This window comes from Megachile rotundata, chromosome 5 (genome assembly GCF_050947335.1).
Source record: "Megachile rotundata isolate GNS110a chromosome 5, iyMegRotu1, whole genome shotgun sequence".
NCBI lineage: Eukaryota > Metazoa > Arthropoda > Insecta > Hymenoptera > Megachilidae > Megachile > Megachile rotundata.
In genome coordinates this window covers 18,651,141-18,670,919 of record NC_134987.1, presented here as the reverse complement: position 1 = coordinate 18,670,919, position 19,779 = coordinate 18,651,141, and the positions used below count along the sequence as shown (strand labels likewise).

The 19,779-nt window shown below is 41.2% G+C and overlaps 1 protein-coding gene across 6 annotated transcripts in view; it reads left to right on the top strand.

Annotated features, from left to right (window-relative positions):
• Positions 1–19,779, top strand: part of Ten-a (Teneurin-a transmembrane protein) — a 495,126-nt gene that overhangs the window by 453,508 nt on the left and 21,839 nt on the right. For 5 of the 6 annotated variants that reach the window (XM_076532165.1, XM_076532166.1, XM_076532163.1 and 2 more), the window contains 7 exons: positions 8,345–8,464; positions 9,183–9,829; positions 10,260–10,473; positions 14,178–14,442; positions 15,347–15,477; positions 15,544–15,690; positions 16,110–16,317. In XM_076532165.1, coding sequence (XP_076388280.1) covers positions 8,345–8,464; positions 9,183–9,829; positions 10,260–10,473; positions 14,178–14,442; positions 15,347–15,477; positions 15,544–15,690; positions 16,110–16,317 — 1,732 coding nt within the window. The remainder of the gene's footprint in view (positions 1–8,344; positions 8,465–9,182; positions 9,830–10,259; positions 10,474–14,177; positions 14,443–15,346; positions 15,478–15,543; positions 15,691–16,109; positions 16,318–19,779) is intronic. The other variant, XM_076532164.1, reaches the window with a different exon arrangement.

The following is a 19,779-nucleotide window of genomic DNA, read 5'->3' as shown; positions in this document are numbered from 1 at the left end:
GACTACTCGAGCACCGTCGGTAAAAAAAATTGTAAAAAGTACCTTTGCAAGTCGATCCCCGGTTAACAAGTCCAATAACGAGAGAAGAATTTGCTTTTCCGTTCGTTTCCAATGTTACTCGACTCCCCTTTCGGTCCGGTTTCACAGGATCCCGGCCGATTTCGAGAGGATTGTGTCCTCGTTTGAACAGGAACGAGCGCCGAATCGATCGGCACGCGCGTTTAGAAATTTCCTGCGGTGTTGCGGTTCCGTGGTAACGGGAAAACGCGTAATCAAACGGCCGTCTGGGCAGGAATCAAAATACAGTTAATTCATCTATTATGTATGAGCAGGTTGGTCGATTCGACGGGTCTCTCGTTGAACCGGCTCTTATTTACCGCTCACGTTACGTCGTAATTTATTGCCACTCGGCCCGGAAAATCCTTCTGTCCGTTAATCTGCAATTTACGGTACAATAACTCATTATTAACTTGCAGATTCGGTTAGGCAGCCCACGATTCCACGGCACTGGTCGACGAAACTTCGATTCCCCTAACTTGTGATAATCTATGTACAAATAGAAGCATCGCCGCCGATGCTGTTACCGTCGTTTCGCAATTTCCACACGGTCGTGCTCGAATTCGCTTTTAGTCGCGTCCTACTGTTAATTATTTCGATGCGATCGCGTTTGATACCAGCCCTTACTCCCGGGAACAACCCCTAATTCTGACGCGTTCGTTCAACAGATACGCTTCTTCGAACTGGAGATACAGGGAATGAAAGTACCACTTTCTTATTGATTACTCGCTTTTTACAAATTTGGAAGATTTCATATCTGAGACCTTTGGAATTCGGGAATTTATGAACCGAGGGATTTAGAAGTGGGACTTGAAAATATGACGATGTAGCAATTTGAGAATTGGAGTATTAAAGAACTTGAGAATTGGAAGATTTGTGAGCTCGAAAATTTGAGGTCTTGAGAAATTGGAAATCAGAGAAGAGGATTTGTAAATTTATGAATTTGTAAACTTGAAAATTTAAGAATTTACAGACTAGCAAATTTAAGAATTTATAAACTTGTAAATTTAAGAATTTGTAAATCCTTAAAGTCGGCAGAAAAATCTCGAGGCTCTATAGCAAAGTAAATGTAAAATTTCTGAATTTTTTGCACATCGATATCGATTGAAACTCTCCCTTTATCCCCCTGTGAACGACGAGCAGCATAATGTCTCGAGGCCGATCATTATTGGCCGGAAACGCAGTCCATGCTGTCGAAGCGCTTCCTCGTGCTCCATCGGTCGGCAATATTTTCACCTCTCCCCTAAACCGGATGAAGGTAACCGCCGCTCACGCTGCTAAACGAACCATTGCGCTAGTAACGTTACGACGTAGCTGCACTTCCTATCGAAAGATCCGGACTTCCGTCGTTAAACGGTATTTAATTTGGCGGTGTACGTCCCGCGGGAGCATCTACGTTCACTGATGGCTTCTCTTCCTGGTATTTGCGATCTCTCTCCAACTTTATGCTGCAGTCTCGCGTCTGCGAAAGTGAACTTTAAATAATATAAACCTCAGGATGGCACGGATAGAACGTTGTCTTCTTATTTAAGATCTTGTCATATATGCAGATTTCTGTTAGGCGAAGATTAGCAAAGCCAATAAAGTAATCTTGTTTCATAATTTTTGTGAAAGGTTCAGATCGCTATTTTTGTTCAACTTAAGTCGATTTGTCATTTTGTAGAGCCTCTGTCTGAGACTTTACAAAAAACATTTTCGCGGTACAATCACGGCATAACGCACTCAATTTTCCCGGAATATATTTTGCACAACTCATCTAAAGCTACAACTTCATCCGCTGAAAAGAGCCGAAACTGCCTCGAAATTCCGACTTAAATTCATAACGCTTAAAAACCCGAGTCAACAACCTACAATAAAACTTTCACAATTTTCAAACTACTCCTACGAGCGGCAAACATCGAGCGTTCTCCTCGGCCGCACACCGATTAACCATTCCGCCCGGAGTTGAAAGGTGGTGGAGAACGGTTAGGGGATGGGGTTGGATAAGAAGCGAGAGATCAAAGAGTGCCGGGCGAACAGCAGGAAGAATCTTGAGAGTGGCTTAGCCCAGCCTCGTTACACGAAAATTGCATCCCCGTCGAGAGACGAACGGCAAAACCAGCCCAAGCCAGGGACCGATTAGAGAAATTAACGCTCCCTCGTTATCAACGTGAAACAGTGGCCTCCAGAGGGGGTTGATGGGGGTGGGACGGGCCACGGGAATTGTGTTTTTGCATTCAGTCCGAGTCGACAAATCCCTGAATCCAAACTGGCGGTCAAGGTCTCCGGCGCAGTGGAATTACGGTTTATCTTTCAAAGGTGGAGGGAATAAAGGGGATTTGACGGAAAAGAAGGGATGGAGAAGATAGCATTGTGCTGCGAATACGTATGTGTACACTTCCGGTCAAAAGTGTATTCGCTCGCGTTTTCAATCATATTTATTATTAATTCGGATTTGGTGTACAGACATCCTATGTCAGTTTTAATATTTTTTATGAAACCAGATTTAATCTCTTTAAGGGAGCTTTTAAGTCAGAGTGAAATGGTGTAATTGCTCATGCAATTATATTTTGCTTTTAGTCTTTGAACAGATTAAAATTAATTTATTTTTTAAGCGTATGAATTGTATACAGTGTCATAATGGACGTAAGGGATATGAATTTATAACTCTATATTGTTAGCATAATAGTAATCGTATATTGTCAGAAATTTAATATATTTCATATGAAACCAGTATAGTCCACGTGAAATTTAATATAGTCCATAATTTCAATGATTTCGTAAAGTTATACGAGAATTTCATATCCATGTTATTAGGAAATTTAACACTGATCACATGGGATTGCAATAACTAACACATTAACTACCAATTACGAATTAATTTGTATCTGATAATGGAACAATTAAATCAGAAAAGATTTAACAATTTTTACCTATCGTACTTTACTTAATTAAAAAAAATGGCACAATTATATCTGGATTGCAGTGTGTACGTATGACAATTTTCACTGTGTCAATCAATATAAGCACTGATTTATGGCACGAAATGTAGAACAGCAATGACGTTAATAAATAATTGATACGAATTTGCGTACGATGACGTGTATATCAAGTTCGTGTTAATTTTCAAACTAGTCCGAGTAAAATAAATATACTTTTGAACGATGGTGTATATACGTGTATATAAAACATTCTCGAATATCTACTATCCCTGACTGAACTGTCCCTCGAATCCAGCGTCTGCATTCTTCTTCTTCTACTTCTACTTCCGCCATGGCCTCGTCCCGTCTCGCCATCGTGTTCCTTTCTCGCATGTCTGAAAAGCGGAAGGAAGAAAAGAGGAGAAGATTGCAAAGCCGGATCGGCCTCGAGGAGACCTCGCCAGCTGTTATTTCTGCATTCCGGTAAATCGAGTCGGGGGAATCCAATCTGCCTGTTTGCTACTGCATCCAAACTACTCTCTTCCACACCCACGCCTTCCACTCCACCCTCTTTCTGACCATCTCGTCGATTCAGACCCCGAGTCCGCGATGGCCGACGTCGACCTACCAACTTCCACTTTGTTTTCAACCATGAATTCCTTTATTATACCGTTTAGACGGTCTAACGCACGATGCGAAACTGTTATCTCTTCAAACTCATTTTATTATTAACTAGTTGATAGTTCATCTTGATGACAGTTATTAAATTGTATATCGCGAAGCTAAATCTAAATGAGGTTAAATGGATTTATAATTGAATTAAAGTCACGTTTAATTAATACTCCTGCATTGTTAATTTATTACAGTGTGATGCGATTCAGACACGGAATATTTGATTAATTTATACAGGATTATACCGAAGAGACATCGTACTCGATCTCTATAATTTTATTTTTGGCACATTTAGGAATATGCAAATTGCACAAAATGTCAAGTAATTTATTCAGACGTTCTTTTCGTCGTGCGCGATAATTGCCATTATTTTTCGGTAATTCGATTTACGTGGACGTTGTTTTGGGAGCGAAATCTTTTCCGGATTCTCTGCTCTCGACGTAATTTCCGCGAACGAACAACAAGAGAGAGCTGGATCGATTGAACGAAGCAGCTTGGTTGCGCCGCTTTTTCGCCTCACTTTAAATATTGCCCTCGTTACGCCGTTGTGCTCTGGGTATTTGTTGTTGATGGGAACGTAGCTCGAATCGGCCGCTATTTATAATGGTAGACGGATTTTTGCTACAATTTTCTTCCTACACTTCGAGGAGTTTCGAAAACACGATGTTCGTGGGCGAAACGAATCGCCCTCTATCTGCCATTTTTCCACCCTCTACCTGCGTTTTGATTCTCTAACATATCTTGAGATATCGCTGCAGGGATACGTTGGGAGATTTTTCTGAAATATTATGCTGCTTCCAAAGAGCCCAGATTACTAAAACCTAACCTAACCTAACTCCCAAACGAATTGCAGTTAACAATGAATTATATAATATCTAAAATAAATGATGCTATTTTATTTTTATAAATTCTAATGGTTGTTTGGTCATGAATAAAAACGTGATCGCTAATGGAATTAAAAAAAAATGATTTCAACAAGCTGTAGCTTGATAAAGTGGATGTCTTTCAAGAACGAATCGTAGCGTAAGAATGGATGGATCGATGATAAACATTTCATTATAACGCACAGGAAGAACGTGAAAATATAAGAGGGGCGTGAGAGAGCAGATAATCCTTCGATAATCCGGGAATCATTCTCGGGAATGAATCGCTCTATCGATCCGGGAGAACATAATTGAAAAAGTTGTTCCTTTGCTCTTGTCGATCGACTAGCCTGTCGTTCTCACTCGACTTCACCTTTTCCCTGTGTCGAATCAAACGTTGGCGGATCAAGGTGCGAGATCCGTGTTCGATTCTGCAAAACCGTTTCAAATTTCCGATCGTTTCCACGTTCAACTTTTACTACCTGTTATTATATAGCACTCGATGTTTAACGCATTAAAGGATCAAGTATAGCTTGAAAAATATGAAAACTTATTCAAGTTGGGGAATATTAAAAAGTGTGGAACTAAGTTAAGAAATATTTTATATTCTCAAATTTGGAAGTTTAATTTTATGGAATTTCTTTCGTATAGCTATATTCTTTGGTCATATAACCAAAGCTTAAATATAACCACTCCATGTACCATTAATGGTAAAATCCTTTAAACTTTCGTGCTTCTAACTGAAAATAGCGTTGATCGACGCACTCGGTAACAAAAGCGTATTTCAAAAAAAGTAAAATGGCCACAGCAAGAATGAATTGGCGCGTCCAATTACCACAATCATCCCCCTGATTTCGCGCGACAGGCAAATTACTGTCCTCCCGTGGAAAAGTTGACGCATGCGAGCTGCGGAGCAACCGGGATCGACTCGACCTGCAAATACAACCTGCGAAATAACTGGAAAAGAAGAAAGCATTCCTGCGGGATCGACGCTGCCGTTATGTAACTATCGTTGGAAATTGAGTTGCAGTGAACTGTGAATGACCTCATTTCGCGAGCATCAGGAGCAACCGTGGCGTCGTTTTCGTCCTCGTTTCACGTCGCTCGCCATCACCAGTGTCCCTCTTCGCGTGTCACACATGTCCTTTTGAACACACACGCGTGCGACACGCATCGTTTTTCAAATTTCGACAAAATGTTTCTGTTTGCACTTTGCATGTGCATAGCAGTTAATGAATTTCATTGCACTTTATGACAGTCAATTTGCGAAACGGGGACAAAGCAAAAAGACATATGAGGAGATTGTATCGTGATGCAAATGTTACTTTGATGGAAAAATAGAAGGTATACTAAATCTCTTGCATCAACACCGTACTTATTCCGATTTTGGAATACTACGAGTCTGATCTTGTTGTCTTTAAATGTAAAAACGTCTCTCGAACAACGGGGCACTGCGACACAGATAAATTTCTAGGACACTCGGATAGAAATGTAAAACAGCATTCGCTGGGGATCGAATTTGGCATCAGTAGTCGTGTAGATCCAATTCCAGGCCGTCAAGATTCCACGCTCTATCCTGTGAATCCATCAGCGAAAAGGAAAATATTACCGGTGCATATCCGTCAGCGATATCGGCTCTCACGATTGGACAGTTCGACTACGATTCACGGTGACGCGTGAATCACGCGTCGAATGCAGTAAGGGATGAACGATAAATCGAACGAAAAAAGAACAGAAATGAGCATTGAAATATTGATGACACTCGCGCGTGTATGATTTCTCTATTTGTCAGTCGGTTCGAGTGACGGTGATAGCGGTAGAGCTCGAATTAGCTGGTGCGTAAAAACAAATGGCGCCGCTTGATAAGCCAAGAGATCGTCGGACACGTTGTATTCGCTTTTAAAAAGTCTCGTTAACCCGGGTAATTAATTCACGCCAGCACCGTCAACGGGACCAGATAATTAATTCTACCGCGATATCCTGCCCGCTGATAAGAGTTTTATCGTGGAATTCTCTCTGGTGTTTTTAATTCAATGAACCACCTTGTAATTAGACAATGTTGATATAATTAGAATTAGAATTAGTCGGTGATATTTCAAGATCGTTTACAGTATTTTACCCCCAATAATTTATACTTGCATAATATAAAATGTAGAAACATTGGAAGTCAGGAAACCATCATTTTTATCAAAGTAATACGAAAGTCGCATTTTCCTTCGGAATAAAAATATAATGCAACCCGCCATAATTCAAGAATCGAGCGACGAAACTCTGAAACCGTAAAAAATTAGATGAAACCGGTAACTCCATTTTCTAAGCCCGATTTTTTGCTATAAACTACCGTTATGCACAGGTCAACACGCACTATAAACCACGCTTGTATTCCAGCCGAGTGGAAACTAATCGTAATCCGTTTTTTATACGTGCGTGGAACGCGCGATTTTTACTATAAAAATCCTGTCATATATATTTGACGCGTATTTCTCGCTATAAATCACAACTCGACACGATGCAAAATGGTTGTGACAAATTTCGTTATAAATTCCTATGACCCATACGTAACACGCGATGTTTGCTATAAACGATTCGCGTAACACGTTGGTCGCATCATTTTTCTCATTGTTACGAACTATCGGCGAATGTTACATCAGGCTATTTCTGCACGCGTAGCAGGACATTTTGTAAATGTAGTTTCAGAAACTAATACTGTTTATGTACAACGTGACGTTAATGGGGTTGTAAAGGGAACTGGGGCTCGGAACGTACGTTATGCGCTCGAGTTATTCATGATGGAGACATTAGCTGTAGATTGGATGGGAAAGGCAATTTTTAGTGGAAAATCGAAGGATATTGTTCAGGTACAATGTAAAATTTAACGCGTTCGCCGTTATATGGTTTCCGAGATCAACGGAATATTGGATTCTTTTGGCTCTCCACTCTTTTTCATTTTCGTGGGGATACATTTTCCAGCCGACACGTAATAAGAAAAAGAATGCGACGATAAACAGATAGTTTCTGTTTTAAAATTTATTTAAAAGAAACGAAATATTTTCATTCGCTGTACGTTACAGGCACAATACACGGTTTACTTTCAACACATTTTCCACGAGTCTCGTAAACATTTACACGCGATACCTTTGGAAGGTTTTATTTTTCTAAACGTCGCAGTCAGCTTACCGTTTAAAAATTTCCTGGCTGTCTAGCTGCAGGAAGAAAGCATCTTTTGCCGTTGTCGCGAGCAACGCGAAGCTTTTATCCTCCGCCACGTTTGCCAACCAATTACCGGCCACGACAGTGGCGGGCATTAAACGCAGAAACAGAGAGGCGCGGCCTTTATCATTCGAATTCCCTTCTTGAAAAGTTACCAGGCGAGTCTACGCCCGGGGAAATCTAGTGTCCCATCGTAATTCGAAAGCGATTGTTCGAATTTATGAAGCCATTAGGGTGCGCCAGGGACGTTCGAACCAAGCTCCTTCTTGATTCCTGGCGCAATAAAAGAGTCGCGATACGGTGCTATTTTGTCTCAAGTGGCGGCCACCTACATTAAGAATATAACAAGTTGATTGTGCCCGTTATTGTTGGACGATCAACGTGCGAGCTTGTACGTGAGAAACCTCTACCGTTGGACTCATAATCCTGAAACGCGTTGCACGATCTGGGGTAAAATAATAGCTAGATTAAATATTTATCTTTCAGTGGATTCAACATTTGAAAAATAAGAATTTTAATGGTTATGTTCCTATTGATCCGACTTGGAGTTCCTTCTGTTAGCATTTGGAGTATGTGGAAACATACGAAATGACAGAAATCGATTGTTCGATTGTTAAAGGGGAACCTCTGTTTTCTTTCCAGCAGTGAGTTCGATGCGACCGATAGACAGTACAAAGTGTGTGGTGGTCCAAGACGTGAAAGCTGTCACTCACGAGAACGCGCATATTCACGACCCGATATCAACGCAAATACCCACGGAAGGTAAATATCGAGCGGTATCAATTTGCATCCACTATGCATGATGTAAATACTCTGGGCGTACAACGTCTCACGGTAATTGCTTTTGGGATGTGTCTGCCACGTTCGAATGGCTTCCTCCTTGCCTGGTATCGGGCATCGCTTATGTAACGATACAATAGCTACACCGAGAATAATATCATTTCTAATATGTCTCTACGGTCGTTGGATTATTCGTATGAAAATATTTGTCGTGCGAGCTAGTTGCTTTTGAAACAACATTTATGATTTACGTGAAGAGTTTCATGGAGATTTATGTTACGTATCTATGTTGGTTTGAAATACACAACGTGCAACGTTATTGCGTTAAGTCGGAGCAACAATAAATTTTAATTAAAAATACACGGTCTTCATTTTCAAAACTGTACAGAATTTTTAACCGGTTTAATTGCTGACTAAATTAATACTTGCAATGTTATGTAATAGGAGAGTTTTTGCGAGAGTATGTTGTCCGTTTTATAGTGTGCATTGATTTAAAGATGAACGATTTTTAAAAGGTTATGGTACATATTTTCTCTACCACACCTAATATGAGGTGTTCCACAACTGTATATGTCTAGTTCTTCACTTTAGTTCATTAATGATGGACACTATTAAAGAAGAATGACTTTGATCTATGAACGCCACTTTTCTTTTATCAAGTTTTCTAGCAATTAAAGAATGTATTGAACATGTTCGACAGAATCACTGCCAACGAGCACAGCCGAACACTCGAGCGCATCGGACAGCGCCGGGGACCAACAGAGCGATCCTCAGATCCAGCAGTCTGCACAACAATGGCCGGCCGTGCTCGAGCTTCAAGCGTACAACGTTGCCCACTCGGCCGTCATATCGCCTTACCACTTCTGGAACACGGAGTTCCGGAACAAGCAGCCTGCTTTCATCAGGTTGAACCTGACATTGCCATGGGGTGCGAACTTCGCCGTGTACGGCAGGCGGAACGTGGCTCCGAGCGTCACGCAGTACGATTTCGTGGAGTTCGTGAAGGGTGGCAGGGTTGATCATCGATTGAAGAGGGACACCACCTCGGAAGCGGTCAGTTTCATGAAAACGTCGGCTCAGGAGACTCGCTCGAACATGGACAATCAGTCGTATCAACATGTGCTGATCAAGAGGACCATCGTCGAACCGATGATGGTCAACGTCAGCTTGCTTCAGTATTTAGACACGGGTCGTTGGTTCCTTTCGGTGTACAATGATGAACTGCAGCCATACAAGGTTACCCTGGTCGTCACAGAAGCCGAAGGAGTCTCGACTACTTGCCCCAACGACTGCTCGGGACGAGGATCGTGTTATCTTGGGAAGTGCGACTGTATCGACGGGTATCAGGTGGGTATCCTTGGGTTTCTTCTTAGAGACCTCAGCTCTATGTCCCTCGCGATGGCGTATAATTTAGTAAATGCACCGAGTATTGTACAAAACCCAGACAATATCCTAATTTAATTCCGACCAAGTATTAGCGAAGTCGAATTAAGAAATTTTTATTATAGAAAGGTTGCGACAGAGATTAATTGTATGCATTTACTGCGCTCGTTGTGTAGTTAACTTTAAAAGACTTTGGTTGTTCAGTGATTTACCTTGGACGAGGCGAATGATACGAGCCATTAAATCTCTCCCAGGGCAATTCGAAAAAGATTGCGACGATCAAAATGATTAGACCCTGAAATCGTATTTGGTCCGCTATCGTTAACGGCGCCGTCGATCATCTTCATGAGCGAAAAGAGGGCGAGGATAATAGAGCTACCGATAACAATTTCAGGGAGCCGATTGCAGCAAAAGCGTTTGCCCGGTGTTGTGTTCCTCGCACGGACAATACGGCGGTGGTATGTGCCACTGCGAAGATGGCTGGAAGGGTGCCGAATGCGATATACCATTAGGTGACTGCCAAGTTCCTGATTGCAATCAACATGGACAGTGCGTCCGAGGATCCTGTGTCTGTAATCCTGGCTGGAAAGGTGTCTTTTGCGATGAACGTAAGTTTCCGGCATTTTTTTCGCTGAAAGTTTCAAGAATCCTTTCCTCGCTTAATCGTAAAATATACTCGTTAAAGAAGTTCCGTATAAACTTAATTGAAGTACCTATTTGGTTTGTTTAAGTAGCCCGAGTTAAAGTCGATGTACGCTTAATTTGAACGAAAATAGAAAACATGCAGGTAATAAAAATTCAGAACACCGCTGGTAACAACGGCGCGAAATATGTCCCTAAAGCGTGAAAAAGAAGAAGCGTGGAGTGGAACGACAGATGATTCAACTTTTCAGTTCATTAACGCCAACATTGTGTTCGAAGTTAAAACACGCGGGTCGTTTTACCATTAAAAATGAGCAGTAGAAAGGTACGGGCTCGAGGGGAACATTTACCTCGACGTCTATTTCTGAGTCGGATGTTGTTTCTTCATATTTGTCACGCCTCCATTAATTTTCCCATAATTCAAGCTCGTTCTACCCCTTCTCATCCATGGAGATTCAGGATATTAGTAATGCAACCTACCTCGTTGCCAACCAACACACGCCGCTATCTAAATATGTGTGGCTTCGTGTACATGCTATAATTAATGCATGCATAGCTCCGGGTATTTACATATGGGTCAAACATCGTAGTAATTCAACCGGACGAATTACCGTAGACTCTCGTTATATTGCCACCATTTATATTGCGCGACTACCCTTTCACGTGCACTTCCAGCCTTACTTATGATGCTCTTTCGTCACGAATTGCGTATCACGTGCGGCACGTTACATCGTCATATATTAAATTGCTATGCGTTCAATTCTCACGCGGTAAATTACCACGCGTTATATCACCACGTGACAAATTCTCAAGTGGTAGATCTCTACGCGTTGAATTCTCACGCGTTAGATTACCACGCGTCAGATTACCACGCGTCAACTCCTCATGCGTTAGATTTCTACGCATTGAATTATCACGCGTTAACTCCTCACGCGTTAGATTACCACGCGTCAACTCCTCACGCGTTAGACTACCACGCGTTAACTCCTCACGCGTTAGATTACCACGCGTCGACTCCTCACGCGTTAGATTACCACGCATTGAATTATCACGCGTTGAATCCTCACGCATTAGATTACCACGCGTCAACTCCTCACGCGTTAGATTACCACGCATTGAATTATCACGCGTTGAATCCTCACGCATTAGATTACCACGCGTCAACTCCTCACGCGTTAGATTACCACGCATTGAATTATCACGCGTTGAATCCTCACGCATTAGATTACCACGCGTTAACTCCTCACGCATTAGATTACCACGCGTCGACTCCTCACGCGTTAGACTACCATGCGTTAACTCCTCACGCGTTAGATTACCACGCGTCGACTCCTCACACGTTAGATTACCACGCATTGAATTATCACGCGTTGAATCCTCACGCATTAGATTACCACGCGTCAACTCCTCACGCGTTAGATTACCACGCATTGAATTATCACGCGTTGAATCCTCACGCATTAGATTACCACGCGTTAACTCCTCACGCGTTAGATTACCACGCGTCGACTCTTCACGCATTAAATTACCACGCGCTAAATCCTCACGCATTAAATCCTCACGCGTTAAGTCCCTACGCATTAAATCATCAAACTCCAAATTCCCACATTTCCCAAATTCTCAACCTTTCTTTCCGAACTTCAGAAATCCTAAATTTCTAAATTTGCAAATCTCCAAATTGTCCAGTTTGCATTAACCTTTGGTCTACAGCCCCACTAATGGGTAACGAAAGTCTACTACAATTTCTGCACGATTCTTGCTGGACGTTTGTCTGCCTCACGTCTCTGACCGCTCGTTAAGACTCTTTCTTGTAAAACCCTGGTAGAAAAATGACGGAAGGAATGGCGAAATTATTCGCTAGTAGAGGGACGCTTTGTCTCTGACACGATCATGGGTTTCGTCGTAACCCGTCCTTCCCCTTTCATTTTTCAACGAACCAAGCACGATATTCGTTTCGCATTAGCACGGGGTGCTGGTTCTGCGACCGAGGACGCATTTGTTTGGTGATCAGGTCGTTCGAATCGGGAACAGCTGGGAAATGTTTGGAGGGAGAAAAAAGGGGTGGATTGATCGGATTTGTCTGTCGAGTTCGTTTCGTTAGAGGTGCCATAAATTGAATACAGTCGAATAATTAAAGAAATAAAGTGCGAGCTGGACTTCGAATGGAGTTAATATTAATTTACATGAACATTTTCACTGCGAGTAGTTTAGGTCAATGATTCTCGACGCGAGTTAAATTTTGCTTGCGCTGGGAAACTGTGTCATTTAAAATATTAGTAAATAATAAAATGTATGTTATATGATACACAGTGGGTATAGAATGTTGCCCGATTATTTTCCGTTACAGAATATTTGTAATGTTTATGTAACAGTTTTCAAAATAACATCACAGATATAACTTTCAAGGGTGTTTTACCCTCTAAACTTGAGCTTGGGTAGATAAATAGAATACACACGGTTTAATTTTAACACTTTCAACCCTTCGGTGACTGTTTAAAATAGAAACAACTTTATTATAAAATTGCACGGTAAAACAACGACCTACTCAGTAAACCAATAATATCTTCTAAAATTAAAAATTCTAAGCTTTAAATATTTCAATACAAGTCTCTTAAATTCCATAAAGAATACAGAAATATTTTTCAAAATACATTCTCCTTCTAAGCTAATTACCCATATGAAACGTTCGAAAAATCACAAATATTCCAAGTATCGTCTTCGGTCGCTAAAAACCAATAAAGCGGTGTTTTCTAATAAATACAACCAGAGATCCCCGTCTGATCGAAGCAGCCGCATACGTAACATTGAACCGGAAGAATCCAACAAGAATTTCCCTCATCCCAACGTTGCGTCACCACGTGTATACATACATACATACAAATAAGCATGGCCGCGGATGGTACCACGCGACTCGTTGCCGGGACGCTTTGGAATTAAGTTTCATAATTTCCCCGGGGCAGCTGGGATCCGCGGGAATAATGCAATTGTTCCGATGCCATAATTTAAAAAGTTGGCCCATTCGTCGGCGCCCAGGGCGCAATCACCATCGCCCCCGCCATCTCGACGACCTCCTTCCGACAGACATCTTGAAAACAATGTTAAAGAATCCGCTGTCCGCGAATGAATCAAATATAAGTGCTCCCTCTTTGTAACACGTCACATATCATGAGCTGAATGGTGTGAAGGTTTTTAAAAATTGAATACTATTATAATTACAACAAGTGGTCTACATATGGTCTGTCATTAAAATATAACACTTCAGTGTACGTGCATAAAATTCAATTCATAGTGAAGCAGTAAGTCAGGCAAATAGTTGAATAAAATTATAGACTACTCCTATGAATAATCAGTAATGTAGTTATAACATAGATGTACATGGTGGTCAGTGATGATTAAATAAAGATTTCAATCAGCTATTCCCCTTGTGCATGCAAGAAACAATTATCTACCCTTACATCAATTATTTACTTCCTCATGTTATATTTATAATCAAATGTCTCCACCTTTCTGTTCAATCCAACATTCCCTTTAGATTAAAAGGTAAACAATCCCTTGCCTATATGATCCTGCAGATCAACCCCTATCCTTTAGATCTCCTGATAATCTCAGAGAAAAAGTAGCATTGTAGAAATTTGAATATGTAACGAACGTAGAACCATTTAATTTGCAGCGGACTGTGCCGATCCAAACTGCAGCGGTCACGGAGCCTGTGTATCCGGTAAATGTTACTGCAAAGCCGGTTGGCAGGGCGAAAGATGCAACCAGGTCGACCAGCAGGTATACCAATGTCTGCCTCGTTGCTCGGATCACGGCACGTACGACCTGGAATCCGCAACCTGTATCTGCGAGGGACATTGGACCGGGGTGGATTGTTCACAGCCGAGTTGTGGCCTCAATTGCGGACCTCATGGAACCTGCGAACAGGGTCTCTGCAAGTCAGTACACCTTGTGTATCTCTCTGTGCATCCACCTTTTGTATCGTCCTTTATGGGTCCTTCGTGGCCGTTGGACGAGTCGCTGGAATTGGGTTACCTGCACGAGAGAATGCTCTTTGCATTCGAATCGAAAACAACCATGACCGCATACGCTATCCCTTAACCTTTGTTCATCCCCCGTTGAATTTATTTTGCTTCTGGTTCAACGCTGTTTTGTGTTTTTCATGATTTTATTAATAGAAGCAGGGAATCTAGTTAGCGTGCATTGCTTATTTTAAATTTTGAGAATTCCGAAGTTGAGTTTGAAAACTCTAAAATTCCAGAATTCGAAAGTTTTCAATTTCGTTATCAGACTTGAAGGTTCGCACTTTCGAAAAGTGGAAGAAAAGTTGGAGTGTTCGAAACGCAACCAGCAGAATGACCCTTCAAAAGAAGTAGTGGCGGAAAGTCTTAGTCAGCCGAAGTATCAAAGGTAAAAATGAGTAAATTGCTTGGCGATATCGAAAGCACGAAAGTTGAGACTAAGAGGGGTGAAAAATTATAAGAAAAAAGGCACCGTCTTAAGGGATGCCGACTTATCGGAACTGGAAGGACCGTCGCCTCTTCATAGCATCCTTTTGTCAGAATCAAGGACTCGAAAGAGAATCTCCTTTCTCATATTCTAAAGCTGACGCTTCTCCCTCCTTATTCCTTGCCGAGAGATTCGTCGTGAAAGAACCCCCAAGTGCAAAAACTTTCCTTGCTCTAGTTCAGAACTGAACGGAACTCGAACCAATTGTCCTTTTTTTGGGGAATTCATTTTCAAACAATAAAGCTTACCTGACACCAGTGACTCGTCTCTCCCATTTTATCGTAATTAATCGATATATAAGAATACTATTAATTTCCTGGGACTGATCTTCAGATGCAACGATGATTGGACTGGCAACAAGTGCGATCAGAAACCGTGCGATCCTCGATGCGCTGAACATGGCCAATGCAAAAATGGCACCTGCGTCTGCAGTCAAGGATGGAACGGAAGACATTGCACGCTGCGTAAGTGAAACGTACTAAATTGCTCCTGATAGATACGGTAGATTTACTTCGAAATGCTTTCGATAGCTGGATGCGAGAACGGGTGCAGTCGACACGGGTTGTGCAATCTACAAGATGGCGAATACAGCTGCAGGTGCTCGGATGGCTGGGCGGGTAGAGATTGCAGCATACGTCTCGAAATGGAGTGTAATGACTTTATTGACAACGATCAGGGTGAGTATCACGAATTTACTGAACGCGATTGCGGTTGATTCTTTTACAATCTGAATAGTTTGTTTTGCAATCTAACTCGTGGCTGTCCAGCCATAGGAATTGTAGCAGTACTTGACGTGTGACACTGTAATACTTGATGTGTCACATTGTAACACTTCATATGTAACATTGTAATATTTGTAGCAATATGTAACACTTTAATGCTTGACATCTACAACATTTCATGATTTCATGATTCAACATGACACAAGATTTCTCATCAGGAATTATTGAAGATCAAATGATTCTCCCATGAACAGTAATCTAACCAAAAGTGTCTTTTTCATGTCTGTAACCTAGACAATCTTGTTCACGAAAATACATAGCTAGCTTTTAAGATGGTGGAAAGCAGGATGATTGTAAGAAATGATATTTCTCAGATGGCATGATGGACTGTTCTGACAGCGAGTGTTGCTCGCACGCAGCTTGCGCAGAGCATATCATGTGCCTTACTAGTAATAATCCCGTGGACGTCCTTCTTCGAAAACAGCCGCCCAGCGTCACGGCGTCCTTTTACCAACGCGTGAAATTCCTCGTTGAGGAGAACAGCGTACAAAGCTACGCTCATATGAACGAGTACACCGAAAGGTAAGATCGATCACTTCTTCTTAACCCGGTTTCTTTTAACCACGATATTTAACATAGAGACGCTTAGCTCTTTATTTTTTATCGCGTGTAAGAGGATAATATTTAGACGAACGAGCCATTCGTTGCGGATTCGCAACATGGCTGAATTAAAAATTAATTGAAACTAACAAAGTTTTAAACAATTTAGTAATAGATGAAAATATTGTTAAAGTGCTAAACTTGTAAGATAATCTGTGATAAGGTAAACTCGTGAAAATTTTGATATGGATCAACGAGTGGGTCGTTCAGTATCCACCGATACATATAATGTTTAATGAAAGGAGGATGTATAGCATAGCTGCGTGTCATAGTTTGGCCTTTATATGATTACGAATCCGTTGACATTACGCGGTTTACTTTCCTCGTTTCTATCATCCACGAGAACTGCGCAAAGATCATTGATTTCATTCAAAAAGTGTCTCTTTTTTTTTGTTCTTTGTTGCCCGTTGTACGGCACGCCGGTGACGTTTACGTACAGCCCGGAAACATGTGCAGTATGTGTATAGAAAAACGAGAAAGAAGCATCGTATATCATTCGAATCGTAACGTGTTTGATCACACACAGACGATGGTGTTTCGCTAAAAAGTTTCGTTTGCGTGTACCATTTCCGACGAAGCTTCACGATGGGGAAAAATATTTTCGCGTAACTTCCTGTACTAAGTCATTTGTAATTCGATATTCGACGAGAAACGAAAAAGAAACTGTTTTCGAGTGTCGGATTATTTTATTCTATCGGATATTAACTTATATAAATCGTGATCGATGTTTTCTCCATCGTGGAAGATTTTCCGATGACGACAAGACAAAAACAAAAAAAGAAGAAAGAGATTCAATCAGATTTACTTGTACCGCCATGCCAAACAATCCGGTTATATCCGTGACAGCTGAATTATCAAGAGAGCCCCCGGTGGGTGACAAACCCTGCCAAACCCTCGAACCATCCTATTCCTCGTGTTTCACCCCCTCCCTCCCCCGAATGCCAAACGCGTCGGTGATCATCTCGGAAGCACTGTCGATCAAAGGACCGTCCTAACCAATCGGTCATTCACCGATATTAATCACTTGCCATCGTCTTCGAATTCTCTGACAATATCTTATGCATCTTGCAAATAAATTCTTGGTGTCACTCGAGTAATTTGTTTTCCAGTTTTCTGCAGTTTCAATTAAAATCAGATTTACTGCTGTCGAAAACTTATAATAGCTGTACGTATCTGGGGGAATAAATTCATTTTTAAGATGCAGTTAGGTTGAGCAAAAAATGAAACGAAATTTGATAATAAGATAATTATAATTTTGGAGGTCTCAGGGACTACAGATTTTTAAATATTACAAAGCTACTTCTATTACCGGTTCAATAAAGCAATAATTTTAGAAAGGCAACTAAATTTGAAAACCCGAAGAGAAGTTAAAGTTAAATCGAATGAAATGTATTTGAAGTATTAAAAAAAGTCGACAGTTCTGAAATTTTTCTAAATGGAAAGTAAAAACATTTCAAAGTCATTTTCTGTCTCTAGCCAAGTTATTTTGATCATTTCACATATGAAACATCCATACGGTTCTATGAAGCATTAAAATGGAATACTGTATATTAAAAAATAACTTCGATAGGTTTGAAGTAACTGACCCGATCGAAATAACCATTAAACCAGATCGTAACCTAGGGACAGAGTCTGTCGAATATCGAGCGAGTTTTTCTCGAAGGAAGTGCACCGTGCTCGCCGATGCATTTCATTTTTTGTGCGAAGCGAGAAGGTTCACAAAGATATCTAGAGAGCAAACATGGGCAAAGGTAACTCGTTAAAAGGATAAAAGCGATGGGAAACGCACGATGGTGTACCATGGTCCAGACCGACCTTTGTTCGACACTGATGAAGATTTGCTCGAGACGCGCGTGGCCCGATGCACAAAATGGCTGCCAGAGCATTTCGGGGGATTCGTGTATTTTGTCTAGTGTTTATCCTCTGTGTGTACCCTTGCCACCACCAGATCACCATTCACCCTTACAGCTCCGAAAAAAAGAGGCTCCGTTCTACGTACAGACTGAAACGACAAAAATAAACCGAAAGAAACAAAGCGAAGAAAGAGTGAAAGAAAAAGGAAAAGTCTGCACACGGAGAAAATACACGAGAGAGAGATACTCGGTTTTTTTTCTCGGTATCTTGATTGGTCGACAGTTAAGTTCTCGCCGTTGCCGCGCAAACGTTTATATTGTTCTAGGCACTTTTGTTGTTGTTCGGACAGTCAGATCACCTACCTTCTGTAATTGTTATATACAACAAGCAGACCGTGTCGTTGTCTTATTTTTTTTTCTTGTTCTTTTCCAAAATTTCTTGTCATTTACCAGCTATTTCGGCCAATTCGTTTAAGCAATTTTTTACCAACAAATGGGAGATTCATAGTTAAAAAAAGCGCACGGGGACGAACGAATCTCGGATTTCGTCGACTGGTGCTGATAATCATTTCTATTCTCTCAATTATTTACGGGTAAAATTCGTGATTCGTTCGTTCTCGAGTATAATTACTTCTAGAGATGGTAGACACAAGTTTGAAATCTCTCGTGGGTCCGGCCTGTTTTTCCCGTGAATCGTCCAAGAATTCGTCTTCGTATGTAACGTTTTTGCATATGGTATATGCAAATGATATATTTTGTGTGTGTGTCCGAGAAAGAGACGTTCTAGAGAGCTGTATGAAGTTTGTTTGGTCTTGTTGTCGACTATTGTTTCGCTGCGTCTCGAGAACGTTATTGATCATCGTTTCCGAGCACCCTCGTCTCTGGCTTGAAACCCTTCTTCGTCCTCTTCTTCTTATATCGAACGGAATAAAGTGTCACATTTATGAAGCACGTAAATGTTTCTTCGAATATAATACTTTCTTCGATTAACACGTTCACCATCATTTACCTACACTATAAATTCAATCTGATCGAAGAAAAGAATCAATGAAAATATTAACTTGTTCTCTGTCATAATTATAACTAACAATGAGTGTTATTCCCTTGTCGTATCTTTGTATAATAAAATATGAAATATTGTTAGGTTATGCACAGTGAAAAAAATTATTTTCAAGTGATATAATTTTGGAAAGCTTAAGAAATTCATCTTTCGAAGTGATTTGAATGTTGATAACCTTGTATCTTGAAAGCGAGAGAAGTAAAATGGCCATCAGCGGGTTTGGCGCTAATCTCGATCGAAAATACAAAAGTATATCCTCGGTCCTGTAAATCAGAAATTCAGACCAGCGTCGAGATTGCTCGGACAGCATAATCAATATTCGAAGATCGTTTCTCCCGACATGGCAGTCCAGCTACGATGGAATCTCTTCTCATTGTCAGTCCGGGGCTCCCTTCGAGCTAGACGGACACGAGATAAGAGGATCTCTCGAAACGCTGCCGTTTCGGTCTGTCTACTCTTCGATTCGATTCG